Consider the following 20307-nt stretch of genomic DNA (forward strand, 5'->3'; position numbering starts at 1 on the left):
TTAAAAAAACCAAAAAGGCAATTCATATAATATTTTTAATGTAGTTCCTAAAAAAAGAATGTTTTTCTACTACTCTCCGTGTGGAAGTGTACTTTCTAGAAGTCACCAAGATTTTAAGAAGCCCTGAAATAATTGCACGTCCTGAGGTCAAGACTACAATACCAACCATTCTGTGGGACACAGGTGAACAGCGGAACGGTCTGAAGGGAGAGCGCTGCACACCTTCAGCATCTAATGGCTGCAATCAACATTCATTGCTGTCGGTGGGTTTTCATTTCTATCAACTCACTGATCAATGAATGCAAACTGCGGACCAGCTAGCTAAGAGACCGTGCAGCCACGCTGCTCAGGGCATCTTTCCAACAAGAAAAGTGACTTAACCTTTTTGCTGGAGTGCTGTATTCAAGTTCTGACATTTATCAGCTTCAAAAGAAGGTGCTTCCATGTTGAATACTTTATAAAGAATACAAAAAGCCTCCCATTTAAACATGGAAACCCAATCAACAACTGTCAGGTGTGTTTCTGTACTGCTCACTGAAGCACATTAAAAGTAGTATCTTGCACTAGGTGTATTTTTGCTGTGAGGTCTTTTTTTAAAAAAAAGAAAGTTTTATTTGAGCAAAGTCAGTAACTTCAGTTTTTTGCATTTATACTACAGATTGGAACATTATATATTACTTCCACCACAGTTTCACGGCACAAATGAAGGTTTAACTTGAATTCTATAATTGGAACATTGATATAATTTGGGCTGTAAAGCTGTGGTGTTGGCTTCCGGTGACTTTTTTGACAGCTTTCCTCTTCCTAACCCTGAAAACCAGCCTCTAGCCACATAGCAAAAGGGATCTGCAGAGGCAACACACCAGAACAGCTTGTGTACACCTACAAACCCAATGCCTGTCAGAGGTTATACACCCTAAGCATCTCCAGCCAGGTGATGTCCATCCCAGAATTTTCAGCCTTCACCTTTAGAAGCTGTAAGATTGTAGTGAGCTGCTACTGTGACAACGCATCTTCCTGAAATTAGAGCCAAGACAGGCCCATGTGTATCAGAAAAATACCAGAAGAAATGCAAAGAGAGAACGTACTTCTGTACTTACAGATGTTTGTCAGGTTGTTAGCCCTAGCCATGTTTCACTGCTCATGTTTCGGCCACCCACTAAATTCATTCTTTGTTTTACAGCATGTAAGCAATAGCAATGGAGCCACCTCCACAGACAGCATCATTATAATCCTTCACAGCACCCTCAAACATAACACAGCAAAGCCATCCCATTCTTACTGAACAAGACCCTTCCTGGCCTGGGAAGGGGTCGCATTTCAGAGGATGATGGCTGAAAACAATAGCCTCTTGCTTCTGTCCCTCTCCCCCCGGATTCCCAGAATCTGTTCCCAAACCACTTTTCTCATGACAGATCCTCCTGAAGGACTTCACACCACGCTGGACTGTGTGGTGTGATGTGGTACTGGGTCCCTCATCTGCTGTTGGGTCTTTCTCCTTAGAAACTCTTCCCTGCCCCTCTCTGCTTTCCTCCCTGCCTGCCACAGGATTGCTCTGTGCTCTGCACATCGGGCAGGTGTCAGAGCTGCTTCATCAGCTGAAGAGGAGCTGCAGGGCAGAGCAGAGCCAGGGTAGTTAAGCAAAAGCAGCAGGGAGCTTCACGGGGGAGTCAACAAGCCCAGGGAAGCCCAAGTTAGTTCCAGCCAGCTACACACAGGGTAAGGCACCGAGCCCTACTGCACTACTATTTCAAGTACTGATTAAAAAGATTCAAGGGGGTTTTTTTCCTCCTAGGCACCTGAGAAGTTACTTTGTTAACTTGCAGTGGTCTTATTTAGCCCAGGTTTGGTAAGAACGCCAAAAGCATGATTTAAGTCATGAACTGCATGGGCATTTTTGAAGGGGCAGGAGAGGGCAGAACAGTTGATCAAGTAACTCTTTTTAAATAAAAGTGGCACCTAACTGTATAGTCCTTTAGTAAATATCTACTTTCACTATCAGTAAGGTGTGTGCCTACAGCTCTACCGGGCTATAAGAAATGAAACTTCCCCCTGAGTGAAACAAGCTATGGCATAACACAGCTGCTGGTCGGTGAGAGATGACAGGACTGAAGTTGTGGGGCTGACAGGGATAAAAAAAGGGAGGGAGCAAAGCAGAAAATGGCCAGTGATTTCAGATGATACTGGAGAGAGCATGCTTCATTGCTGCAGTAGGCAGGGCAGGCTTCCATTACAGTCGAAAAGATTCAAGCCAGAAAACTCAAGTCATTTGTGCAGGAGGAAGCCTGGTGGCCACACCAGAGCTAACTGCCCTGGGCAGGCAGAGACCTCCCTGCTCTGTGGGTGTCCCAGGAGGGTCACACATTGGTCTGCATGACAGGCATAACTGATACTGCCTTCAGACAGAGAAGAACCACCTCAAGCTGTTCTCCAGACATTTTTTTAATTATTCACATGACATGCCTGTGCCCAGAATGCCACTGGCCCTGGGCAGAGCAATGTAGCAGGTGGAGACCCACACACAGTAAAGGCAAGAGCCCCCTGTGATGCACCCCACCGCTCTCCGAGCACCCTGCTCGGTGAGGAGGGACACTATGTGGCCAAACAAGGGAAAGGGATGGCATTTTGCTCAGTCAATCCACCATGTAATCAAGGGTCCAAGCACTTCTCTTATGCCTTGTTTCCTCCTCCAGTCACTTATGAGATTCTTTTCAAGCAGCATGTTCAGACATGCTGTGCCAATACCCACAATAACTGTCTCCAAGCTTGCTGCACAGTTCAAGTCAGAACAACTTATTAATGACTTAATTCCAGTTAGGTGAATATTCAAAATAAATCCCCATTTGCTTGTCCTGCTAAAAGACTTCGATTTCTTCAATTTTACACAGGCACAGCTTCACTGAGTTCCACAGCTGCAAACAAAACAGACCGAACTCTTCACAAAATGGGCTTTAGAAAAAAAAGTGTCACCTCTCCTCAAGTCTGACAGGACTGAAGGGCTCCGTTCAGTCACTCATAGCAAGCATTTCTACTAAAACCCTTGGTGAGCATGGCAGTTTGACAGTGAGAATTTACTGCAGTAATACAAAAGTGAACAGCCTGAAAGCATGCAAGCTGAATTGTTTAAACATTATGAAAACTAGACAAATGACTTTTTCAAAGGCAAAAATGTCAAACTGCATCAAACTTAATTTTTCAGCATGTTTGGAAGACTCATTCAAAAGCAAGAGTACACAATCTGGATTTTTTCCAGTGGCATCTTACATGATGTATAAGAAAGCACTTATGTAGTATTTTAAGCAGACATTTCAGCCAACTGGTTTTCCCCACAGACCTGTATGAAAATAGAAAAAGATGATACAAAATACAAAGGTTCTGGTAGAGGTGCTCATCTTTACTGCAAGGAAATGTGAAAATAATTCACTGCAATTACTGTTAAGACATTTCAGGCAAACAGGAAGAACTACAGCAAAGGGCCACCCCCCAGTTCACTAGCACATGACAAGCAAGAAGGCCGAAGCAGACGCTCACAGATCTCAAGTGCTCTGGATGCACAATTAAGCCTAAAAAATCAGTTTTCTACTCTGTTGTGAAAAATCAAGCTTTTTCCTTTAACCATGGTTGATAACAAGACAGCAGGGGAGAACACTTGTAGGGGAAGACAGGTTAGCAGACACATTCAGGATTTTTCAAAATCCATGCTTGGGAAGTTTTAGATGTCTCTGGCACCAGCTGCTGGCTGCCTACCAGAGACGGCCACCCCCAACCGCCTGCCCGGCCCGCAGCCAAACCGAACACTTCAGGGTGGTGCTGAGCACCGGCATGTTCAGTGCTGCCACTACTGAAGTGGGACAGCTGGGGCTGGAGAGGTCTCAGAGCTGCCCCAGGAGGAATTGCCAGGGCTCATGTATCAACACCCAGCGGTGGCGAAGCTCGCTGCAGCACTTTAAGGACACTGCTGCCCACTGGCACTCGGGCCAGCCCACCAGTGTGCCCACACCATGCCTGCTGCAGCTCAGCATGCCCACCAGCACTGAAGGGTTGATCAAAAGACAGGAAGACATCAAAAGCAATCAAGGAGCTCAGTTTATTTAGTTTATCAAAAGTTTATATAAATATCTTCATAGGGAACAGAAGTTTGACAAGTATTTTTCAGTTGAGCAAAAGGTAACAGACATGAAAGCTGTAGCTAGACAAATTCAGATGAGCAATAATATACAATTGTTTAAGGGAAAAAGAAAGGGTCATTCAGTTCACATTAGACAGCCTTGCTTTTAGTATTTTGCCAATACATTCTGATATGAGAATACTGTGGAAATTTAGTTTTGTTTTAGTGCCTTTTAATGCATAAGGCCTGAATGCAGTAAATCTCAGCTATGTCAGGCTACAAAGAATTAACAGAATATTAGCCAATATATCTTCATAAACTATAAATGTGTCTAAACAGCAACTTAAATTCTACATATGCATGTGAAATTCTGTTTCCATATAAAAGTGATCATCTACATGAAAGCCTAGGTAGATGCCTACAAAAAATGTGTTTTATTAATCAACAGGCAAACAACTGCACATATATTTACAACTCTGAGCCTACTGTACATTGATTACACATGACTGTTCTCATTATAAAGAAAGGAACCATATATTCCTATTGTAGAGGAACCACAGTTCGCCAAAGCTTCAAAGTTCTCCAACAAAAGCGAAAGTCCATCAGCATGATGACATATGTGGAAAGGACAGTGTCCTGACTCTGGAAGGCTTTTAGCTGTTCCAAACATTATTTATTAACTAACAGCTCACTTTAAAGTCTGCCACGCTTGAAAAATCCAGAGTTTCAAAAAAAAAAAAAGGAGACATGAAAAGTTGCTTTAAAAGGAGAAATTTGTACAGGGCTCACCCCTCTATTATGAACACAATTATTCTGTATTTATACCTGCAACATGCCCCATCTGACAAGGACTTGTTGCCATCTAGTGGATTATAATCTGAAAATACATTGGCTCCCTCGACAGAGCAAATACCACTAGATGGAGTATTAAGAAAAAAATCTGAATTCATATTATTTTAGGTGACCAGCAGCTCAGACTTTCAGAGTATCTGAAAGTTACACGCCCAGAATTACAGTGAAATTGAAGAGGATTTCACCAACTGCTATCAGTTTCATGAAGAATTCCAGGCTACAGATTTCCAAGTACGATACTGAAACACTTAAGACCGATACTTTAACATCAACATAATTTACCAGCACCTCAGGTGTTTATATCACTAACATACAGGCATCTGCCTCACAGCTTTCACCAATATATCTCTGGTGGCAAGAGATCTTTCACAACCTACGTTCTACTGGTATCAACAGTGATGTACAGACCTGTTCTAAGCTACTTCTGCAAGAACAATCTGATCAGCTATCAGATATAGGAATGCCCACCTCCATGAGTAAGCATTAGCTCTAAAACTTCCTAAAGTCTCTACTGTGAAGTATGAATTCATCTCTTTGGAGTACCTCAGAATGAGAAATTCCACCTCATCACATGTAGCAAGAAAAGGGGTACTTACTGCCCATGGAGTTCATAGGAAGGACAGGAGAGGAGGAACTCATCTGCTCCACATCTGTAGCTAATGGGAAAGTGAAAATGAGAAAGCTGTGGTGCGCATGTTACCAAGAAGTCTTTAATTTTTAAAACATTAATTTACATCTAAATTGAATATGCATATCTTTGATCACCTGAGGAAGCTGCTTTGAGAAGCAGTTAATTTTTAACAGTGTCGCCCTTCCCTCTTTTAAGATATTTCCACTTCATACATGTTACCCGCAGATCTACTTTTCCAAGCAGTCATATTAGTAATCTAATTTGCAATGGTTTGAGAATATCAATTCATAACAACTTCCAGCACAAAGAAACTCTGAATTATATCAGCTATAAACTGTATACGGTATTAACTTATAATTAGAGCATTACTGTGGGATAAAAGGACATGATTATCTCCCATCTGTGTCCAGTGCACCTTCAAAAGATTCCCGGTAGGAAGAAAGACCCCCTTCCAAAGGCACACAAAATGCTGGCATTTGATCTGGAGCAGTATCAGAAACAAGTGTCTTAAACACAAGACACTCCAAAAGCATTATTTTCTGAGAGCTGAAAGAAGAAACAGAACTACCTTCCTCCGTTTTACAAACAAAAACCCCTCAAGTCAGAGCATGATCTGAACCAGATGCCCTCTGTGTGTTGGGAAGGGTCCACCTTTCCAGGACCCAAACTAGGAAAGAATCATCTTCTAGTAACAGGGTCAGTTTTAACCAAAGATTAGGTAAAACAAAGATATATTCCCTGCGGCTTGATCTCCTTCTCAAAAACCCACATTCACTCTTAGCACATCACCACAAACACCCAAGTCAAACAGATCAGCCTCCACCTCCATCATTTTGACACTGGCAGATACCACACAATAACATATTATGTAACTCTCATTTAACTTTAAGACCTAGTAAATGCATACTACAAGTTTACATTCCTAACCACAGAACACAGTCCCAGAAGCATAACTTCAGCCCACAGCCAGGGTTTGCTGTCAGTCCAAATCCAGCGTTTCACATTCTTACAATTCCCAGTTCTTTGGCAGCAGGCAGCCCCTGAAGACCACTGTTTACACTGAAAAGTGCAAAGTTCTGCTCTAATTAGGCAAACCACAAACAAATGTAAACACTTTAGCAGATCGTTTTTACAGAATGTGAAGAGCAGACATACCACCATGCTGAAGTTAATCCTCCTTTGCTTCTCTGCTGCACCTAGCAAGTGCTCTCAGTGCTGTTGCACAAAGTTAGCAGCTTTAGCTTAACACACTAGATACCAGCCACAGCCAGGAACAGCAACAAACACAGTGGCAGATTTATTTGGGAATGCCCTGGGTTATTCCCATCTTATTCACCATTGGATTATCAAGACATTTACTGCCTAGAATGTCTACGTGTAATTTGTGATCTCACTTGGCTCTTCCTTGCAGATCTTGCACCAGCATTCTGAAAGCTGCATGCGACATGCTAGACTGCAGCATTTCTGACAGTCACACTCCAGAGTACACTTCACATGTCTCTGGTATGCTTAGAGAAAAATACTGATTTTGTACTTTCCTATTTTCCATCTTAATACTATAGCTACCTTAATGTGGGAATTGTTAACCCCCTGAGAGAGCTAGAAGGTCATACACTATACCCATTTTGGTAAGTAAAAAAGATTCTTCATATGCAGTATAGCAATTTCAGACACCTGGAAAGGGGTTTGTATTTTTTCCTATTTAAAGCTACATACGCTTTCCACACGTAGCCAAAATCACCCAAAAAGTCAGTGCAGCATTAAAGTTACTTTTATTCTTCTGAGAGTGGTAAGATTTAGCTTGCATGACTATCAGCATAGAGCACAACTCAGCTTTCAGAAAGGTTGAAGTAACAGATTAGCAGATGGTCATTTAAAGGTTACCTGCTGCTCTCTGGCAAAAGGAGGTCAGCTGCCCAGCAAGGCGGCCAGATGGCAAGGAGCAGGCGGCCAGCGGCCAGCAGCGGGCCCCACCACTTGAGAAGCCATTGAGTGAGCAACAGTCACTTAGGGCAGTAAGCTACACCTGCAAACATCTGGAAGAGTTTATCAAGTATCATTCAAAAAGCAAACAAATAATGCATGTGCCTTCTGAACAGAGATTTCCGAGTGGTAAGTGTTTAGGGAGACACTGCGTCAATTTTTTTTAGGTCCTGTAGTTTCAGATTGTTCACTATAATGCCATTTTAAAAGCTGTAAACAACAAGTGTAGCAGTATTTCCTAGCTATACCTCAAAAAGATCATTTCAGTTCACACTTGAAATTAGATATTTGAATTGCTATTTCTAGTATGTTCACTGAGACTGTCACTGCGGTCACAGCTGTCCAGTTCAAGTTTGAAATTTGCAGAACTGCCCCCATGTGCTGTCAAGCACTGCCATGCCCAGCGTCAGGTGAGTAGCCACACCTCAGCGTTTCCGTCCTGGTGCTACTGGTGGATGGGTATTTATAACTTATTAATCTCAAAATCATACTTCAAAAAAATTCTTTTACAAAGTACATAAAAGTGCAAGTACTTATCCTACTACTTTCCTTGAGTAGGTTGATTTTAAAGTTTCTCTCATCCATGTAAATTAATAAAAAAAAATTTCAAACTGCTCTTTATGAAACATGGCAATGCTGGGTTTGTTGTCTTATCCATAACCCCTCACCCTCCCCTCCAGCCCTTTTTATCTTCATAATTACATGCAACACATTAAACTCCTAAAAACAATTCAGCCAAGAGAAAGGAGATATGGATTAACAACCCACTAAGATTTTGGAAACTGGTTTGCTCTCAAAGATGAAAAGGACAAAAGTCTGCTCAGCTATGAAGAACAGCTGCTGCCAATACAACTATTTACCCTCTGACCTCTCCTCTGCCCAGTAAGTGAACAGTGCCAATTGTTTTCTTGTATTATATACTGTTTACAAGCCCTGAGTGGCATGAAAGGAATTAATAATTTAGCTCATGGAGCTGATGACCTTTCTTGGGGTACCCCTATTTGCTGAGCAGAAATCAGAGCAAAAAGCTGCCTTGAAGCCACAGGGTTTCTTTAAGAGTTTGTCACTTTACAGCCTAATTGGCCACCATAACATAAATCAATTATTTCTCCTGTTTTAAGCAACAATGCTACCTATTCTCAACCACTCGATTTCTGACTTGCCTTGTATCAAGCCAGGCCTTGTTTTTTGACTTTTACAGTTGTCTAGTAAACACTACACACGGACAGCTTGGAGAACTTTGCAGGATTAAGAACATCTGGGAACACTAGCAAAAAGAGGTTATGCTATTTTGAACTCCTCTTGACCTTTGACTGCCCTTGTCCCTGTTTATGCTAATTGAAGGGGTATACGGGCTACTCCTAGAAATGAACTTAGCCTGAACCTGTCATATAGCATTGGACTTTGAAGGTATCGGCACATGAGTTTTGGTGCCCCCTCCCCAAAGGCTGCCGTCTTACATACAGGAGGAGTACAGCAGGTAAAACGTGGTACCCTGAATAAGCACAGGGATACCCGAGATCAGAATAAGCAGAACATGCTGAGTCAGCAAGTTGCATCACCTTCCACTGCTTCTGACCAGCTGCTAGTCTGCTGAAGATCAATCACACACATGGATCTGTTTGGTAAAAACACAGCAGTGCTTGTGGGGTTGCAAACAGAAGGACATTTGCATAGTAAAATCTCAGTAAATTGGATAACATTTTAGTAAAGGCTTTCTGAAAGATGCATGCTAAAAATAGCAATTCTGACCCTGAATAAATGCAGATATTTAACACAGGATTATAGACTTCTCCCTCCAAAAGCTGAGACTGAGGCATCGGAACTTCCAGGTACGAGATAGCAGTAACATCCCTAAGACCTTTCAGTAGAATTATACTTTTATCATCTTTGAATAATCCAGGTTGGAAGGCAGCTCTGGATGAACCTTGCACAAGAAGCAGACTGTTAGGTTGGATCAACTTGGTCAGGGGTCTGTTCACTCAAGCTTTGAAACTCTTCAAGGATGGAGATTCCATGGACATCTGTTCCAGGGCTGCATCACTTCCACCAAGTTTTTATTCCCCTCCCAAAAACGCCCAGTAGGAATTTCTTTTGTTGCAACTCCTTACCATTGTATCTGCCTTCTGCCATGTACTTTTGAAGAGCCTGGCTCCATTTTTTTTCCTCCCTATAAACACTTTTAAAAAACTGGATGACTGCCTGTTAATCCCCCCCTTAGCCTTCTCTTCTCCAAGCTAAACAATTCCCTCAGCTTGTCTGCATTTGTCACGCCTTCCAGTCCCCAGCCACCTCAGCTCCTCTCCAGTGGGCTTACTTCAGTTCAACCCGTCTTCTGCCAGGAGGGCTAGAACCACACAGAGTATTCCAGATGCGATTCCACCATGTCCCACAGACCCCCTGGCTATCCACAAGCCAGCACATGATGAGCTGTCATCACCACAAGCCCACACTACTGACTCAGAGTCACCAGGCTCCCCCGGTCTGGTCCGCAGAGCCGCTCCCCAGCCTGTACTGTTACACAGGGTTATTACCTTCCAGATGCAGGACTTGACATTTGTCTGTTTAACTTTGAAGTTTCAACCAACCCTTTCCTTCAAGTTAGAGACCCTTCTGAACAGCAGCCGTGCCCTCCAAAGTATCAATCTAGTGTCAGCTGCAAGTCTGATGAGTGTACTCCATCCCACCATCTAGGTGATTGATGAAATTGCTAAGTAGTACCAGCCCCAATACTGACTCCCAAGGACAACCACAGAATAACCAGCCACCAGTCAGCATTTGAACTCTTCTTGACTGCTACCCTTTGAACAGACAGCAGTTAGTCTGCCATATCATCCTTGTAGCGGAGCAAATGTAGGTGAAAAGCTATCTAAAGCCTTGCTTAAGGTAAATTTACAAAATTGCTCTCTCCTCGTTCAGGGATCCAGTCATTTCATCGTGGAAGGAACGAGACTGGTCAGGCATGATCTCCCCTTGGTAAATCCATGGGGAGTGTTCCCAGTTGCCTTCCTGCCCCTCAAGTGCCTGGAAACATCTTTCAGGAGGATCTGCTCCATACTCTTCCCAGGGACCAAGACTGGGCTGACCAGCCTGCAGTTCCCCAGAACAGCTACTGCTCAGCAGAGGCAGGTTAAGGTAATTCATTATCCCTTATCAGCTAAGTTTTACTATACAGAGACATTCCTCCCCTCTCCCCTACATTGGGTACAGCTTCTTGTCTCACCCCAACGCTGAAAACACATGCTGCTTGGAAAGAGGAGTGGGAAGTAAGGTCATCTCATGATAAAGATTAATTATTTTCATTAACATTGAAAACAATCACAGTTCCTGCTTACCAGCATAACAGAGAGTAAACGAACATTCACAGCAGTTTAATGTTCCATGTATTTTACAGAGCTATACCTGCGCTGTATTCCTCAATAAACACTGTACAGACATTGTTATTTCAAATGCCTGTTTACATTCCAGTAAAATTCTGTCAGTATGGTATCTGATTTATTGATGCCATCAAAAGTCACAGGATTCCTGAAATGCCTCCTGAGACACACAAAAAAAATCAAAGCAGAACAGAGATTAATATTGCTGCAGTATCAGCTTCACCACATACGTTATGGGCTAGATTCCCAAAAGTTGCCTGCATTTTCCAAAACTGAATGCAGTGCCCTTCTTGAAAGTTGCCCATGGCAGCTTCAGCGGGAGATTTAGCAGCTCTTCTTCTGCAAAAAGGGGTGATGCGGATGGCCATGCTCTCGGAGCCACCACTTACTAACAGCAAAGTTCACCAGGGCTGCTCTCAGCCAACTGCAGCAGCCAACTCATCCCTCTAAAGGGGGTATATACATTTAGCATCTTATTTTAGACTTTCAAACTAAAAATGAGAAAACGTTGTACATAGTCAAGAAGCAAAGCTTTTTAGAAAAATAATTATGAAGAATGCCTCCAGGCACGTCCCAAATGAAGTGACATTCAGTCCCTTAGCACACGCCATCAGAAGAGCTCCACAAGGTGCGCAGGGTATTCCTTCAGAGGGGACTGAAATCACAATAATTGAGCCTAAAAACACATCTTACTAAAACATCTAGTTTCTCTGCCTGTAAATGGAGATTTAGGTTAACCTTCCTCCACAGATCAACAGTAAAGTGTTTTACAATCTTTTAGGCGACAAGTCCTTTCACTTTCAAAGCATTTTATTCAGAACCCAGATTACATGTTCTGAAATACTAAACAATCCCTGAAGGTGGGCTTTTAAGCGTTGAGGCAGCTCATCAGTACCACAGTATGTGTTCACATTCAGTTATCAGACGCAAATTAGGATTTCAGAGTACAGTATTTCCCTTATTCACATGGCTCATCTGCTTTTAAAAGTTACTCTGGCCTGACCTGAGGCCAAAAAAGCCTACAAAATGAAGTAACAACCAATAATAATTATATTCAGTCAAACTTGTATTTAATTTGAATTCATTGTTTCAGTTTGCAGTCTGATTATTTATGATGGGTCTTCTCTTTAGGAGCCCCTTCCTATCCAAGATGTTCCCTCTGCAGCTGTAATTCAACAGCGTAATTACTCTCAATCTTTTTGATAAGCGAATAAGCCAAGAGTATTAGGCTGCATCAGTCTTTTTGGGCCAGTTCCAGTGGTTTTAGATATCAGCATCAGGGTTTTATGCAGCATTACAGCATCAGCATTCCAATGCAGCACTGGCAGTATTAGATAGGCAGCAAACATAAGAGACCTACTTGCAATTTCTGAAGGACCATGTTAGTGCTTTTTACTACTTGCACTGCAACAGCAGGCACTTAGTCACAAATACCTCTATCTTTCACAGCCAACACTTTGCAGTATGCAGTGCCCCATGTCACAAGTGTACTGTCTTTGTCCCTAGACATGAGATTTTGCATCTTTTATACCTGGAGCACCTTTTGTTTGAATAGGATATTGCCTGCTAGGCAGCCCAGTCTATTCCAATATTGAAAGATCAATTGCACAGTCATTCTGTGGAAATTATTTGCTTTTTGATCATTGATAAAGTGTTAGACAACACAAGGCATACTGCTATAACAAAAGCCATCTATTAATTCCACTAGAATTACCTACATTAAACAGAATTAACTGGTATTATACAAGAGCAGAGAGATGTCACTGATAAATTTAAGAGTATTAATCTGGGTTGATGTCAACTCATGTACTGGTAAGTAATAACATATTATGACAGAGTGTGCCAGAAATCATGCTGCAAGTTAGCCAGTGTTCCCAGAGGTGAGTGGCTGCCAATGCCAACTGGTGTGCCAGGCTAGCAGCACTACAGCAAATGGACCCTTTCGCCACAAAGCACATAACATGCCCTTTGAATTCAGCAGCTTGTGCTTGAACAGCACTGACAAACTGGGATCCTGGAGAAGCCCTGACACATGCTAAGTCTGAAAACAGCTTTTTTTCCCCTAACCTCAGGGTTAATTAATTTAACAGCATTTATCTTCACATTTTAATTATGGGAGATACTATTACAGCTTCTAACTAATAGACTTCAGCTGCACACTGCCAATGCCTACCAGGACTTGGCTCGCTGCACTAGCCTGAAGATGAGAAGACTAACTAGTACTTACTAGTGGATGAATCGTGCTCTGTGGGAGGATCTTGACAGAATCCTAGAATGTGAAAACTAGGTGTAAGCACTACACATTGAAACAAGCCTCCTCACTGTTACTACATGTACACAGACACACTGAATCACCCCAATCAACCACTGAATGTATGTATTATCAACATCAAAACAGCATTAGAGGGGGAAAGCTTTACATCTGGGTACAGCACATTCCTATAAGGCTCAGTTAAGAAATGAGATTGTTGGGTTGCAGCAAATATAGAATCATTTAGGCTGGAAGAGACCTTTAGTATCAAGTCCAGCCACTAATCTGCTCACTGTCATGTAAGAACTACTGTTGGCATTTGTGTTTACACCTGCAAGTCTTATGCTTCAGTACACAGAAGTGACATGTTTTAGGCACATGATATATTCCATGTTCTACAAATCAATCACCAGAGCTGTAGCTCTCCCTGCTTATCACATGAGGACGAAATCAATGAATGAGCCTAACAGCTGATGTGTCAGCACAGGTATAGCTGTGCTTGTTGCTCTTCCATTTGTGAGGTCATTTCCTACAGGCCACCTGTCAGCATGAGCCACAAAATGCTTTCAACTGCAATACATGACCTGTCCTTCAGAGGCAAGGGATCAACCCAGAGTGTCCTGCGCAGGTGGGATGCCCAGGGAGCAGGGCAGGCACTCCGCAGGTGTGGGATGCTGCAGGAGAGCAGATGCCAGACAGCCCAACACAGCATCCCGTGTCCGAGCTCCCATCAGCCAGGCCAGTGTGCACCCCAAACTTCCCCCTGCAAAGACAGATTAAAAACAGCCAGTACGCTGCAACTTTAGTTACCTGGGCCAAAGAGTGCTCACAGCTTGCCACAACTACAACACCTGTTATGGAATAGCAGTTTTATACCCTGTTGCAAGTGTTTTCCTGCCATTATCGATTCAAGCATCTTGCTCATGAAATTCAACGATCTACAGTCTTCCAGTCATTAAGCCCTTTCAGACCTACCAATACCACCAGCATCTTGGGTTTTGTTGGCGTGAAAATCTTACACTAAGCATTTGGCCTCCCAGGGATTGGGATTACATACAAGCAAGAATGGAGGGAAATTTGATTCTTTCTCCCTGTCTACCTCTATGCCTACTGTCTACCAGGTTTGCCAACTGTATCAGCTCCTGCTGCTTGCAATTCCAGGAACAACTCCACTTCTCCTTGGACTCATTCCAGCCATGTCTGTCTACTGCTATAATCTCATTTTGCAGGATGCCACATCTCTTAATAGCTCTTAATTGTGGCAATACACATTTAACCATCTGAAAAAGCACATCAGAAGCTTGTTTGACAGCTAGAAAATACTCTTAAGGATAGAAGCATCATTCCTAACATTTGGATATTTGTGGATATTTGTCTCCACTTTTACTAGGAAAAAGATCACCTTAAATACAGGAAAAATACCTGCATTTTAAAGAAGGAAGCTCTCATTCTTCTCAATGGGAAAAATCATTGGAGTGAATTTATTATACACTGTTTCTCTGAAGAGCAATCTGAAATTTTATTTACAGTTTAACTTTATAAATATATACAGGAGTTCCCGTTTTGCTAGATTCCATGAAAAGGCAACACAATTTTGCTTTTTTAATCTCAGGTTTTAAGAGAGACAATTACAAGGTTTATAATGCTAAAGTAATGGTTACATACATCTGAGGAAAATCTATTTATATTCTTCCTTTTGAAGCCAGGTAAGCTACTAGGTGAGCAGAAAAGGATGTTTTAAGATCAGTGTTTTATACATTTTTTTCAAAACCAGGGTAACCATTCGGTAGCTGTGATTTACCTTTCCATCTTTTTATGCAGCAGCAAAAATACAGCTTAAAGGAATTACCTCTCCAGCAAATCATCTCCCACTGTACTGACAGCTGGAGATGGGAAGTGTATCAGCATCTCCCTTTCGTATGTGTACAGCTTGTTCCCCATCCCCTTCAGAAAAGGAAGGCCCCGCTCACCAGCGGGCTGCCACCCCTCCTGGCCACACTTCGCCAGGCCCCCCCAAGCTACCCCAGCACCCTAAGCCCACAGCCAGCGCACCCAGGGCACCTGCCCAGCAGCAAACAGGAGCCCACACTCACAGCAAGAGACCACAGGCAGGCCCAACACTTCAGTGTGCACACTTCACCAGTGAGCCACTTACAAACAAACCATCACCGAAGCAGAGGAGCTACTGCTCATAAGGCACTTGCGCTCTCTCCCGAACGCCTCAGCATGCGAGAGCACAAAGCAAGCACTACAGAAAGCCTATGATTTCATTCTTCTAATCAAATTAGAAGTCAGGCAACATTTCATTTAAGGGGCAATTCAGGCTGATGCTAGTCTTGTGTGTGGGTGAGAAAAGAGCACTGCATCTGCTGGGGATCCATGATGTGAGCCTTCCCGCTCCCCGACCTGCAGCATGCCCACCTGCACAGCCTCTCAGCACCGGCAGAGCACACTTTCAGCTGAAAGTCACAACAAATATTAACATGTTTTTAAAACTGCAGCTTAATTTTTAATCCCTGCGGTAAGAACCATCGAGGGCTTCTATTCCTGCTGCTCCGCAGGTGGATGCTGCAACATCCACACAGCGCGGCAGTCCTCAGGAAGGCATCAGTGCTACCAGGACTGCTCCCTCTCTACAGGGCCATTCTTGGAGGCTTCAGAACAGCTGGCCAAGGGAGGACAAGACATAGGCATGGCAATTAACCACTATATATACACCCTCAAGAATATAGCCTCTTTTTTTCTTGACAGTGTTCTCAAATTTAAGCAAGGAACAGAACAAGTTGCTGCAGACAACTGGCATTGTTTCAGTGGAGGTACCTCCACTGAACGAATAAAAGAGTAAAAATTATCCATGAAACCAAGCAGAGATAAAGTGTCCAGCAGCACTGCCAGAATCCAGGAGTGATTTAGCGTCCCCTCGCCCTGCTCCTGTGGCACTTGCCAAGCTTGCCCTGTGAGGTGGGGAACTCCTGCGCTCCCTTTGCAAGGCTCCACAGGGCAGAAATCCACCACAGCACACATCTGTCCTCACATTATTGCTCTGACAACTGTCTCAACACTTAGCATCTTCATTCTTACAAACCAAAGACTCGAGTTCTTGCCTCATATGTTAATTAGACATTACTCACTAAAAATCAGAATAAGAGTACTCACACCTGGGCACTCCCCACTGTTCCATCACTGCTGCATTTCACAGATGGCCATGTTCTGCTTGGCCAGCGGTCTGGGGTAAGGCTTGTCATTTGAGTACAAGCCTACTGCACCCCCACCCCAACCACAAACCCTGTCCACAATTGAAAGCATTTTTACTAAAGAAAAAAAAAATCCCAGTGTGACCTGATCTTCAGTGGACTGACCAGGATGTAAATGGTTCTAGCACTGCCCTGGCACTCTTAACTCTGCTCTGCTCCAGATTTCACTTAAGCTTAGTTCTTGAAAATCCTCCATTTTTAAGCTGCAGGTACTTAAGTTGATATAAACCTCCTAGATATAGGAGAAATCTAGGTATATACATTATGGCTTAGCCTTAACAGTTTATCATTTTCAGCGACAGAGTTACCCTCCTTACTGACAAATAGAACAACTTTTCTAAGAAAAGGTTTCAAAACTCCTAATAGTCAAGGCTCTACCCAAAAAGCAACTGCTCAAAAAGAGCCTAAGAAAGCAGGTTTCAGCACCATTTTAGACCAGACTAATGCTGAACTACGAAAAAACCCCAAAGATACCACCAGCTCCCTGAGAAAGCTGCAAAGCTGGAATAGCACCCTTTCAGAGCAACAACCCACAGCAATGATCCTCTCTTGACAGTAGACATGAAGCTGTTCAAATTCATACACTAATGGAACAACAAATAACTCTGTACCTTCACTGACTATGGAAAAAGGGAGTTTGCTTTTTAAAAAAACCAGATATTAATGAGAAATCCAGCTGGATATTTAAGCAGGGTAAGCCATTACAGTAAGTCTCTAAAAGAAAATTAAATTTCCAAGGTGTGAGCATGCAGTTTATTTTCTGGTTACTTCTACACATAGGCCATTTTACTTTTTTTTTTTTAGATATGTACTCGCAACCATTCCACACAGCCATTTTGTGCCTCAACTGCATTCTGATTATTTCAGATCTTCAGATCAAAGACTGCCATGAAACATTTTACCAAACAGCACAGTACACTCTTGTACTTAACCTCTTTCACAATGGAGAAAAGTCTTAAGTTTACTTCAAGACAGCTTTAGATTCAAGGTCATTTCAAAGCTTTTAATTACTAACCAGGATTTGGGGATTTTGTCCTCAGCATTAAGAGCAGCTGGCAATCTTACTCATTATTAACTGCTACACACACATTGCAGGCAAGCCATCTTTAATACTTCAGGCAACTGCAGCAGGGCTTGCTGGCTCACCCCCAGCACCTGCCAGCTACACTCACAAGCTCTGAGCCTTGCTATGCCCAGTAAACCACCCCACCATGTCATTTAGAGATGTCTATTAAACACCAGGATTTGGCTAAGTTAGAAAAAGAAGTCAGGAGTATTTTCAGATGCAGTGTTTTTCAAGTTTTAAGTGTTGGAAATGCTCCTTCTGGGCAGACACAGGATGCACTGGAACTGGAACTGTTGTTCCAAAGGTGTTTGGCAGAAGGCTGCTACATGCCAGGAAAGCGCACTGAATGCTTACACGAGCCACTGAAGTCCTGACACCTTTTCCACAAAGGCAGCGCAGAGGCAGCTGGCGTTCCCCCTGCCCCGCCAGCAGTGCCTGTCAGGGTAGGCTGCCCACAGTTCGAGCCAGGCGGGGGCTCCCCCCGGCCACCCCCAAGCCCTGGGGACCCCACAGAGCCTCTGCCCCGAGGAGCAGCTGCCAGCCCAGCTCTCCAGCCCAGGTCTCCCAGCTGGTGGTGAAGCCCCATGTGGGAGCGGGTGCACAAAAGGTTCTTGCCACAGAGGCTTCTGGCCTCCCACCACCAGGGAAAAACTGGCACTTCCCCGGTTTATTTGTCAAGGAGTAAAGTGCTAAACATCCTAAAGTCACACCTTTTGTTTCAAGTTTCCATAACTATTGAAATAGAAAAGGAAAACAGACACAGCACTCAAACCATGCAGCCAAGTCACCCACTATAGCAGAGCACAGCACCAGAGCCAGCACCCAGACCCCCCCAGCTGGCCAGCAGCCGACCCAGGTTAGCCCTGCCTCGCAATTAGCCACGGCTACCCAAGCCACACTCAGATCAGGCATCAGCAAAGCAACACTAAGCCACAGCTCATTAGGGCCATTAGCTCAATGCCTCTTTTCTCCTACCAGGCATGCAAGAAATGCTTTCCTGGTAAAGGAATTTAGCAATCTACTTGCCAGTTATTTTGCCATAAATATTATAGCATTTCTTATGTAACAGCTATTGCAGAGGTTTCCATAGAAAGAACAAAGTTAACTCCCTTGTTCCAGTTATAGCATCTTACTCAAAAATAGGAATTCAAATAACCCCCCATCCACTTGCTACAATAAAATATCCTATAGATGTTGACAACTACTATTAACTTACTATTGGGCAACCTATATACTTTTTTAAACAGAAGTTAAAGACAGAAGATGACAAGCATCCACATGTGTATTTCTTCCCCGGTATCAGTTCACAATAAAAGCTATCTCAAACTTAAGATTGTTTCATGAAGAAAGCACAAGACTTTGAAATTCTGATCCTCTAGATAAAAACATCACATTGCTGTACTTGCTGCTTACAGAACATGGAGGCTTGGGAACAGGGAACAAACCTTTACTTATCAGCTACAGAAAAGTAATGAAAAAAATCTCAAAACAAAAACATAGCCCAATATCACTGGAAACAAAATCTTTAGTTCAAGCGTAAGTTGCCTATACAACATTAAATGCTTTTCTTCACAGACTGTCTCTCACAACAGAGAGAGTCCTTTATACCAAGGGCATAAGTTACTACTTGTGAATAAGTACAAACACAAGACTTTTTTCCTCTGTCAACATGAAGGAACATTTTTGGTAGGGCCAGCAATCCCTGTTTCCCACATTGTGTGATTGATTACACTCTACCCCTTAGAAGAGTTGATTGGTTTCCTGGTGCCAGGAAAATGATTGATGAATATTTCAAGCCATGGGCCTCTCTTCCTGCTGGGTGTCCTTTTCACATGTCTCCAATGGGCCTGGGGATTTTTTCAAGACTAGGAAGTGTCATTTTTATGGATATCATCCTGCAATAGGGACAGTTCACTGAGCAGAGGCCCTAAGTAAATCAAAGTGAAATACTAAAGGTCAACTCAAGTGTTAAGGTGACAGACCCACACAGCACGTAGCAGGTAAGCAGGAAAATAGAGGTGGGCAAGGAAAAGCTTCACAAAGCCAGCAAGCAAAGCAGGAGGCACTGAGCAACTACACTGTTAGCTTGCCACTGCGAACTGGTAGTAGCAAGTATTACCCAACACTGAACACACGTTTCCTCAGTTTCCTTCCATTTGGTAAAACACTGCAACAGGCCCATCAGAGACCCATTCTGGTGGGAGCTTGGGTTTCTCCTCTTTTTAGATGCATGCACACACACTTTCAAGAAAAAACAACTTTAAAGCTCAAAGAGCATTCTGAGCATTCTGGCTGGCAAGCACCAAGAATTTCTAACAAGACAGCAACAATGAGGCTAAGCTGTGAATTCCCAGGGTCACCCACATAAACCCACTCCAGAGCTCTATGAATCTTCAAACCCATCTCCAAGCACTGCATAGTTAGCACAGACTCATCCTTTAAAATCAGACAGTGTAACCAATAAAATACCAGTTAATTCTTACAGGTGCTCAACAAAGTTGATTAGCCTGACACCAAAAAAGTTACCCAACTGAGTGTTTCTGACTGAGCTGCAGGAGAGGATCACAAAACCACAGAGCTCTACCACAACTGCTATAATTTCAACTAGTTTATACAATGCTACCAAGAAAAGCTCTTCCTGCTACCAGTTCTAGCTTTGCTGCTGTGTAGAAAAGACTCAAGCCTTCGTGACCATTCCACAGGTGCTTTAAGCTAATATGCCAGTGCACTGAAACGGGTACAGAACTGCAGTGGCCAAGGCCAGCTCAGCTCTACTGGTCTGGGA

General features: G+C 43.1%; 2 protein-coding genes across 3 annotated transcripts in view; one reads left to right on the plus strand and one right to left on the minus strand.

Moving 5' to 3' along the window:
• Positions 1 to 20307, minus strand: part of NR6A1 (nuclear receptor subfamily 6 group A member 1) — a 98129-nt gene that overhangs the window by 72625 nt on the left and 5197 nt on the right. For both annotated transcript variants that reach the window (XM_055800326.1, XM_055800315.1), the window contains exon 2: positions 5557 to 5616. In XM_055800326.1, the coding sequence (XP_055656301.1) occupies positions 5557 to 5616 (60 nt within the window). The remainder of the gene's footprint in view (positions 1 to 5556; positions 5617 to 20307) is intronic.
• OLFML2A (olfactomedin like 2A) overlaps positions 1 to 20307 on the plus strand; it is a 51278-nt gene that overhangs the window by 17080 nt on the left and 13891 nt on the right. The window lies entirely within an intron of this gene.

The sequence above is a fragment of the Falco peregrinus genome, chromosome 1 (assembly GCF_023634155.1).
Source record: "Falco peregrinus isolate bFalPer1 chromosome 1, bFalPer1.pri, whole genome shotgun sequence".
Classification (NCBI taxonomy): domain Eukaryota; kingdom Metazoa; phylum Chordata; class Aves; order Falconiformes; family Falconidae; genus Falco; species Falco peregrinus.